This window comes from Nannospalax galili, unplaced genomic scaffold (genome assembly GCF_000622305.1).
Source record: "Nannospalax galili isolate Female #2095 unplaced genomic scaffold, S.galili_v1.0 scaffold351, whole genome shotgun sequence".
Lineage (NCBI taxonomy): Eukaryota > Metazoa > Chordata > Mammalia > Rodentia > Spalacidae > Nannospalax > Nannospalax galili.
Genome location: NW_008330327.1, coordinates 1,910,346 through 1,920,834, shown reverse-complemented (window position 1 = coordinate 1,920,834; position 10,489 = coordinate 1,910,346). Strand labels below are relative to the sequence as shown.

The following is a 10,489-nucleotide window of genomic DNA, read 5'->3' as shown; positions in this document are numbered from 1 at the left end:
ATTTATTTTTTATTTAATATGGTACTAGATATTGGTTATAGGGCTTTGTGGGTACTAGGTAAATGCAATGGTTTCAGTGAGATATGTCCTCAATAGGCTTAGGTATTTGAGCACTTGTCCCCAGTTGGATTTGGGGAGTTGTGTGTGTGTGTGTGTGTGTGTGTGTGTGTGTGTGTGTGTACGTGCATGTATAAGTGTCTGTGGTATGTATGTATTTATTTAATATGGTACTAGATATTGGTTATAGGGCTTTGTGGGTACTAGGTAAATGCAATGGTTTCAGTGAGATATGTCCTCAATAGGCTTAGGTATTTGAACACTTGTCCCCAGTTGGTGGCACTATTTGGGGAGATTGTGGAATTCTTGGGATGTGACATTTTGTTGGAAAGTACATCATTGGGGGAAGATCACTGGGGGAAGACTTTCAGAATTTAGGGACTCACTCCACTTGTAGTTCCTTTGCTCTGCTTCCTGTAGAGGCAGTTCTGACGTCACGATGTCTTAGCTTTCTGCTCCTGCTCCCTGTAGCCGTGCTATCCCACCGTATGGCTCTCCCTCTGGAACCAGAAGCCAAAATAAGTTATTTTTGGATATGGTATTTTATCACAGAAACAGAAAAGCAACTAACGTAACAATTATGCAACCACTGAGCTACAACCCCAGCCATTCACATCTTTTTGCTTGAAATTCACTAATATTACGATATTTTGAGAGAAGGGAAATTGTTCATAGCAGATTGGGATTCTTGTGATCCTCCTTATAAACATCAGGCACTTTAGTGCTTTAGTTCAACACCTCCTATTTTCCCGGAGAATGCTATACAAGATGTTTTATAGGATTCTTTAGATGAGGTGCAAGTGAGGCATCTGAAGTCATGATTCTATTTCTCCAGGTTTTCCTGAAGTCCTGAGAATTCATTCACAATGGACTTCAAGCCTCTGTTTTCCTTTAATGCCTATTGGCAAGTAGAAAATCTGTTTCATGTAACTGGTATTGTGGTTGAACTCTGTTTAACCAGAGTTAGATAAGTTTGTATTTCATGCATAGTCATCTATGTCAGATAAGTTTACTGTCTGAACTATGCAAAGAACAGAAAGAACTCAAGAATTAAAAAAAAAAACAAAACCTTCTTTTTAAATGGTGAAAGCTTTTGAATAACACTTCCTTCAGTAGATACACAAATGACTAACAGGCGTAATAAAAAGCATGCTGAACATTAATGATCTTAATAAAAGGGACATTACATGATAACTCTGTGTATGTCACAATGTGTATTACTGAAAAAAAGAAATCTTTCTGTTGAGATTATTAAGAAAAAGCAAATGTCATTCTCTTCCAATCAAAAAGTAAATGAGAATGGCCATTATAGAAAACAGTTGTATAGTCCTCAAAATAGTTAAAAATGAAAGTATCATATAAGCAGCAAAGCCACTGCTGAGTACGTAGTCAAAGGGAAGGAAATCTGCATGTTAAAGAGGTACTAGACTTCTGGTTAAGATGGTGGATCAGAAGCCCTACCACTGTAACTCAGTAAAAGAAAACAAGATAATATACAATAAGCTATTTTCTACAAGATACCAAGTCTGCAAATGAACCTAACAAAGCAGGGGCGATCTACGAAGGTTAGCAGAGGGGCGTGCTGAGAATCAGTGTCCAATCATAAAGCCTCTCACATTTGCACCCTCTATCAGAATGGGATCAAGCTGTGCCAGCAAGAACAGTAGAAACTGTGGGAAGGTCTGCTCCTTACATACACTAACCTGCAGAATCAGAAGAGGTCAACAGGAGTGCAGGCGTCTGAGGAAACTACCAAGAATGAGCTTATAATCAGTCTTTCTGTGCATGCTGCAACCACACCAAACAAGGGGCTGAGGACGCCCATTCTCCCCTCTTCACCCCAGCACAAAGGGAACCTTGCCTTAGAGCCAGAGGAATCTGAGAACGTCCTCTCTCAACGCAGCACAACTCTACCAGAACCTCACACTCTGTATTTCTTTTCTTTCTGTTTCTATTATTTCTCCTTTGCTTTTGTTGATACATGACTCAGTTAGGTTTCAGGATTTTTCTGCACGCTTCTCTATCCAGTCCACTGTTAGGGACTTTCTGCTATACTTTTCAGCCACATCTCATATTCTTTCTCTCATCCCTATTCTCTCCCCTTTTAACTTACTGATTATAACCTTCATAGCTCTAACAGCATATAAAATCCACGGGCCCTAATCGCATTCAACTTTCCCCTCCCACGTTACATTTCCCACTTGAGCTTTTGTCTATTCAAATTTAATCTAATATTGTCCCTAACCTCACTCACCCTACATCCCTCCCACACCTAATCTTAGTAACTATAATCTGGACATACAACATACCCCGTTGTTTGTTTATCCTCTCAGAGTTACTGGAGTCAAAGGGACCACAGTTGTTAATTAATTGGCTAGTGTGGCTTTTGTATAGTGGGATTATTCAGAATCTGTACTTGCTTTTTCACTTCATATTCTTCTCTGAGTATAATGTAGATATTGCACCAGACACCCTGAGCTCCAGGGCTCTGGAATATTTTGCAAACTGCACACCTCATTACTGCATCTAAATCCCACTTAATCTCCACTCTTGAAAATGTCTCACAATAGCTTTCCTTTGGATTTGCACAGTGTTCAGTTAGGTGTTATGATTTTTCGGTATGTTTCTCCAATTAGTCTATTATGGTATGTTCTCTACCGTAGCTTTCCCTATAGCTCATCTACCTCTGAAGCAACCAAATGACTATACCAAGGAAAAAGCTCAGACGACAGTTTCATCAATCAGATGGATCAGTGAGAGGACCTACTATCTGAACATCAAGAGAAGGAGATGGAGAAGGGAGAATCCCACAAGGACAATGAAAATAATAATACATGAGTTGGAATTTAAAGATATATGTAACACTATCAGAATACTGTATCTATGGGTCATGAACGCAGGAGGAGAAGCTTATTTTAAAAGTATATAAAATCTTTTCAAAGGATTAATAACAGTAAATATCCCAGCTTTACGGAAAGAGATGCCAATTAAGATACAGGAGGTATTTATGACGCACACAAACATGACCACAGAATAACATCCCTTCATCATATTAAAATTAAAACTCTAAATATAGAACAAAGAAAGTATATTGAAAGTTGCAAAAGAGAATCATCAAAGCATAAATAAAAGCAGGTTTGTATGAATAGTACCAGATTATTTAAAAGAAATTTCAAAAGCTAGAAGATGTATTTCAAGTTATGAAAGCCCAAACCAGGGTACTATAATCAACAATGCTATCATAATTGACAGAGAAACAAAAACCTTCCGTGATAAGGATATCCAGTTGTATGGGGCTGGAGAGGTGGCTCAGCAGTTAAGAACACTGACTGTTCTTGCAGAAGACCCAGGTTCAAATCCCAGCACCCACATGATAGCTAACAACTGTCTGTAACTCCAGTTTCAGGGGATCCAACAGTCTCCTCTGTTCTCTGAGGGCATTGAAGGACACAGGTGCACTTACCTACATGCAGGCAATACATGCATACATATACAAAAAATATAACATAAAATACTTTTAAAAAGGCTATCCAGTTGTATCGAAAATACTTGAATGAATATATTGGACCGAAGAGAAAAACAAATACATTTAGGATGCCATAGGAAAGAATAAACCACACAAGTACAACAGTCAAGGAAAATAGGAAAGGAAAACACTAAGCTCTAGAAAACAGCAGAAGGACAGAAATTCCTATGTGTCTTTTAGTAGGAACTCTCCATTTCCCCATTGAAAGACACAAATTAGTCAACTGAATCAAAAATCAGGAACCGCTTATATGTTGCTTCCTAAAAACAAATACCATAAAACCACTTTTGGGTGTTCTAAGCAAGTGGAACAAGGAGACAACCAAGTGTTGCTGCTTTAAGAGCGGACAAAATGCAGTTCAAAACAAAACCAGTCATGAGAGCTAAAAGCATTCATTTAGTACCAACTGAGGGAGCAATCCATCAAGGTAACATTAGGACTGTAAGCATATAGGTTCAAAATACAGGCATACCAAGCTTCATAAAATGCATATCACAAGATGTAAAGTAACAAATTAACCCTGGTAAAATAGTAGTGAGAGACATCAATATATCATTATCATCAATTGACATGTTGTCCCAACAAAAGCATGGAGAAATATCGGAATCAATGTCATCATGGATCAAACGAAGTTAACAAATACCTAGGGAAACTTCCATCCACATACTACAGAATACACATTTTCTCAACAGCCCGTGGAACTTTCCTAAAATGAATCGTGTATTGGTGAACAAAGCAAATCTTAACAAGTATGCGAAGAAACAATTCATTTCATCCTATCAGATCACAAAGTATTAACACTAACAATCAATAGCAAAAAAAAAAAAAAAATCCTACATCACACGCAAACCCATAGGGAATGCACAAAACTCTACTGAATGATAAATAGGTCCTTGAAGAAATCAAGAAAAATGAAATTTCCTAGAATCAAATGAAAATTATAAGAAAACTTGCTAAAAGTTGTAAGATACAATGAAAGTAGCCATAGATAGCTTTAAGTGTATACATTAAGAAATCAAAGTTATTGTAAATAATTTAATGATGTACCTTAGACACCTGGGAATTAGTAAGCAGGTAGAAAGGAATCGTTAGGATTAGGGAACATTTTAGAATATATAGAGAACTATAAAAGAACTATAAAAGAACACCGGGAGGGAGAGATGACTCAGCAGTTAAGAACACTGGCTGCTCTTGCAGAAGACCCAGGTTTGAATCCCAGCACCCACATGGCAGCTAACGACTGTCTTGTAACCCTAGTTCCAGGGGATCTGACAGCGTCTTCTGTCCTCCGCAGGCATTGCACAACATGGTGCACTTACCTACATACAGGCAATACACACATACACAAAGAATAAAAATAATAAAAAATACTTTAAAACAACCTAAACATCGAGAAAATAAACAAACCGATTAAAGAATTGGGCATGGAATTACAGAGAGTTCTCAAAAGAAGAAATACAAATGGCTGAGAAATTTTTTTTTAATGTTCAGCATACTTAGCTATGACAGAAAGTCAAATTAAAGCTGCATTGAGAGTTCATCTTACTCCAATCAGAATGGCCAATATAAACCAAAAAAAAAAAAAAAATGACAACAAATGTTGGCATGGTGTGAGGGAAAGGGGAACCCTTACTTTCTGTTGATGGAAGTGCAAACTGGTGCATTCACTATGGAAATCAGTATGGAGGGCCTCAAAAAACTAGAAATAGATCTACCGTATGATTCAGTTATATCACTCCTGGGTATCTTCTCAAACGACTCTACTATTCTACCAAAGAAATACTTGCTCATGCATGTTCACTGCTGCTCTATTCACAATAGTTCAAAAATGGAAACAGCCTAGACGTCCATGAACAAATGAATAGGTGAAAACATGGTACACACACAGCAAATTATTATTCAACTGAAAAATGAAGTCATGAAATTCACAAACAAGTGGATAGAGATGGAAATAATTGTATTGAAAGAGGCAATCCAGGCACAGAGGCACAAATGCTACAAGTTCTTTCCCATATGTGGATGAGAGATTTGGAGTCTTTAGATAACTGTGTTTAAATCGGAGTACCCACAGAAGTCAGAAAACTAGTAAGGTCATGGGATGTTTTCAAGGAAGTGGGATTAGAAAACAGGTGCCATGAAGGTGGAAAGGGGAATAATGGATCAGGAAATTTTAAATGAGGTGAAAGATGGACAGGTAGGTTAGAGAAGGCATTATGCGGAAAGATAATTAACACCAAACGCCTTTTGAAAAAGCCCCATTAAAACCTCCTACTGCAGAAGATTTCTAAGGTCCAGTCCACATGTACACATATAAAAGTAGTTTAATGGAGCTACCTTATAACAGGGATATAATGCCAGTCCAAGACACCAACATCTATTAAACAAAAAGCCCAGTGCCAGGTATATCTTACCTCTTTTTGAGTTGTTGGTCAGTGGGGTCCCGTAGTCCCCCCAAACATTACAGGATATTACCAATGCTTTTAGTTACCGCCCATAATTTGCCAGTAAAATTCTATACCACATATTTGAGTCAAAGGACATGAGTAAATCAAGCTGATATTGACTTGGAAGCTTCATCATTGCTGCCTAGCTTTCAAAGTGTCGCAAAGTTCTGTTTATGTTACTGGGGAAGAAAAGCATTCAACAGAGTTACCCAACTGTGAACTCTGTAGGCTACAGTAATGAATACCTTGGCAAGATATTCCCAGTGGTGCAACAGTGGCATGAATAGTCCAGTAGTAACTGAAACACTTTGTGATTAGATTTAAGGTCCTGTCCAGAAAAAGGAATTAATATCTGGTACCAGGAAAGAAATCACATGGTTGTCCTGCATACAGAAAAAGATTTTGATAGAAATCTATCACTTTTCATGATAAAATTCCTCACACGATAAGGAATATACCTCAACATAATAAAGGGTAAAATAGCCAGAATATTATGAAAAAGATAAGGATGTCCACTTTCTCCATGCTTATTAATATAGAACCAGAAGACTTAGCTAGAGTAATAAGATGTGAGAAGCAAATAAAAGAGATATCAATAGAGGAAGAAATCAAAATATCCTTATTTTCAGATGACATGATCCTATACATAAGTGACAATAAACGCTCATCCAGGAAACCTTTAGAATTGATAAGAACATGCAACAAAGAGGTGGGTCATAAAATTAACATCTAAAAATCAGTAGACTTTCTATAAACCAACAGTCAACATACTGAGGAAAAAATCAGCAGAAAGATATATATATATATAGACTTCTGTAATAAAAACTTTAAAACCTTGGAGAAAGGAAATGAAGAAGACATTAAAAGATGGAAAGATCAGCCAGCCATAGTTATGGATCTCAAGAATTAATATTGTGAAAACAACCATCCCATCAAAATCTACTACATAGTCAATGCAATTCTCTCAAAATTCCAGTTCTTTAAAAATGTCTCAGATTCCTTTGGAAGCACAAAAGACCCTGGATAACCAAAGCAGTCCTGGGGCAAAGAACACCACTAGAAGCTTCATCACACTGGATTTCAAGCTACACTACAGAACCATAGTAATAAAACAAGCATGATAGTGACAAAAAATGACAACAGATTGTGTTAGAACAAAGGGCACACGTATAAGTTCATGTGACTACATCCACCTGATCTTAGACAAATGCCCTGTAAGTACACACGGGGGAAAAGGGAATAAGCTAGTAATGGAAGTAGGAGACCTGACCCTGCTTTGCCCCACCCCTTTTTATTGGCCTTGATAGGAGCTGCCTACCTTCTGATAGCCAGGTGCCCACTTCATCAGGGATACACAGGCCATACTGAGGAAAGCAGCAGGAAACCTCCCTGCTGTGGGCAAAGCTTTGCAGCAACAGCTGAGATACTCCAACCCCCTTCCCCTTCCCTCTCCCATCCATTGACAATAACAATTTTGCAACAGTTTCTGCCTGTGCTCAGAGAGCTGAGACCCACAGGCACATCTCTCTACTTTTGCCTGGTGGCAACTGAAGCCAGCAACTGACAGGAAGTGGGAAGCAAGCAGTAGAAGTAGTTAATTAGAGGCAGACCTCTGAATGTTCTACTGGGTCCCTATAGTTTTCCATGCTTGGAGAACTGATACATCCTGCTATTTAAGGGCTTTTAGTACCTTTCTCTGTCTCTCTTGTCTCCCCATGTGTCTCTCAGTCAATGTCTCTCATTATTTCTCTCTGCCTCTTCCTGTCTCTATTTCTTATATTCTAAGTTTTTCTATTATTTTTATTTTATGTGTATGAATGTTATGCCTGCATGTGTGTAAGTGCACCCCTGTTGTGCAGTGCCTGTGGAGAACGAAGAGGGCATCCGATCCCCTGGTACTGAAGTTATGGATAATTCTTAGCAGCTGTGTTGGTGCTGAGATTCAAACCTGGGTCTTCTGCAAGAGCAGTCAGTGCTCTTAACACTGAGCCATCTCTCTGGCCTGTCTCTTCATTCTTTTCAAAAAGATCTTACCCTATGGCAAGGCTGACCTGGAGCTTGCTATGCAGCCCAGGTTTAGTTGAAAGTTATCACTCTTCAGCTTCCTAGTGCTGGGATTGCAGATGGGGCCCACCATGCCACATTCTTTTCTTTCTTTCAGGATTTTGGCTGGGAGTACCTTTACTTTTAGAAGGTGTTTGCTTCCTGTGTCATGTGATCCTCTCGACTGCTACTTGCCAACCAGGAGCTTCTCTTCTGATCTCCCCTTTCTATCCCAACTCTGGTTTGTATCTGTCTGGACGGAACTTCTTGCTCTATGGGATTTTATACAGTTAGGTTAGGCTCACTCCCTAGTTCCTTTTTCTTGAAGCCCCCTTGTTTGGAAGCTTAATTCCATGAAGAAATTCCATTTCTTCACAGAAGTACAAAATTGTTGCTTGATTAATAAGTAGGATAACATGTGACTCTATCAGCTACGGGGAAACTTGAGGGGCCTTCTTGGAATTCAGAAGTTTTTGCTTTATCTTTGTTTTTTGCATTTATGAATCTGTATGTAGTTTGTTTTCTGCAATGATACAGCATGAAATTAACTGTGCTGTTGGAATTGTTTCATGTCATTTGTCATAAATGAAAGATAAATCATAAGAAAGCTCAACCTCGATCCCTTCCAGCTTCTTCCCTGTTTGTTCTCTCTTGTGCTTCTGAGAATCAAACCAGACACATACTAGATCAATTAACACTGAAGATACATCTGCCGTGCTTTACCTTTACCTTTTGTTTTTCTCGAAATCAGCTGAGATAAATTTTACTGGCACGCTCCTCGTGTCTTCATGGTTATGTTCCTTACTAACACCATCTAACAAATCGCCAATTTTGTGTTTCCTTGACATTCTTTCTATTGATAAATATTCCGATATTTAAAAAGGCAGACAGCTAAAAGATTTTTATTTTTGTTTCCTGATGACACATTCTGCTCTTGAAAATGTGAGAAAAAAAAAGTCTCACTGGACTAGATGGGAGAAAGGACAGGCCTGTGAGTCCCATGTATGTTCTAGTCCAGAGGCGAGAACATGTAAAAGTAATGTAATATTTTAGGGTGGGTTGACTTTGACAGCAGGCACATGGGAGGTCACTCCTCTCAGAGTGTTTTCAGCCTCCTCATCACTTTCTTTTCTAGTTGTCTAAAGTTCACCTGACACAGTGTATTTTAATTTCCCAAACTTCTCTGCTGTAGGCGTTAGCCTTGAGACTGATTAGACGCTATCTCACATTTTACCTTGTTTTCAAACTCTTGTCAACACTCTTGCAATATGGCATCAGATAAAAGGACTATGTGGTCTTATTTTTTCCTCTGATGAGGATATTAAATTATGCTTTGCTAAAATGAAAAGTTAAAGAAGAAGAACTAGCTGTGATCATAATGTTGATTACTGGTGATGCATATTTAATTAGGCACGTTTGTAGTAAATTTAGTTTCACAAAGAAGTACAGTTGCATAACCAGCTACTCCAGTGACTTAATCTCAGAAATGAAGACTAGTCAGTATTACCAACATAGCGCTATTACAATAGAGTTTCCCTTCTCCCTTCATCTGGATATTTTCTAGAAGTTTATATAAGGGATGAGGCTAAACTGTCGCCACATAGAAGTTTGGAAAAGATTTATCATGGTGCACAAAACTCTGTGCTTTGGGCTTTTGGGCATTCTATTTGCCTATTATGTTTATTTACCCATGCCAGAAAACATTGAAGAACACTGGAAAATAAGAATTGCGGATGCTGTTACAAAAATGATTTCACTTGTGGTAATGTATATATCTTCAAATTGGGGGACTTGGATGTCATGTTACAAGTATATCTTAAATTCATTTCAAAGTTTTTGAAAAAGACTTTGGATTTCTCTTAGGTTATATGAAACAAATCATCTTCATGTTTATTTAGTTAATCATTTAAATGCTCGATTGAATATCTACAAATAGAGGGACACACAATATTTGCTGTGAAACTAAAGTTAATGGCCATATATAAAGTCAAAATAAGAGAAATAATATTGTCTTAAAAAGACATTTTAGGACTTGTTAAGAAGCTTGAATTCATTTGTTTTGAGAAAACCTAGGTTCATACAGTCTCTGAAAACTCACATGCATATGCCAATTAAGCTTTTAAATTTTGATGTGTAGTTAATCCTTCATTGTTTTAATGTAGTTCTCTTTCTAGGTAGTTCTCAAACTTTCTGTGCTTAGAAATGCTATACAATTCTTTGTGTTATTGAGAACTCCAAGGAAATTCTTGGGAGGTTTATATATGCCATTATTAACTGCATTAGTAATTAACTGAATGACAATGAACAATATCATCTTATTATAAGTTAATACAGTGATATATTTACATTGAAATAAAATGTGTTTTAATAACAGGAAAAGCCAAGAGAGTGGGGTTTATTCCGTTTTCTCTGATCTCAG

At 37.7% G+C, this 10,489-nt stretch overlaps 1 protein-coding gene across 1 annotated transcript in view; it reads left to right on the top strand.

Moving 5' to 3' along the window:
* The first annotated feature begins 9,694 nt into the window (after positions 1-9,694).
* LOC103743496 (arylacetamide deacetylase-like 2) overlaps positions 9,695-10,489 on the top strand; it is an 18,989-nt gene continuing 18,194 nt past the window's right edge. Inside the window, exon 1 of the mRNA XM_008844828.1 lies at positions 9,695-9,832. Within this exon, the coding sequence (XP_008843050.1) occupies positions 9,695-9,832 (138 nt within the window). The remainder of the gene's footprint in view (positions 9,833-10,489) is intronic.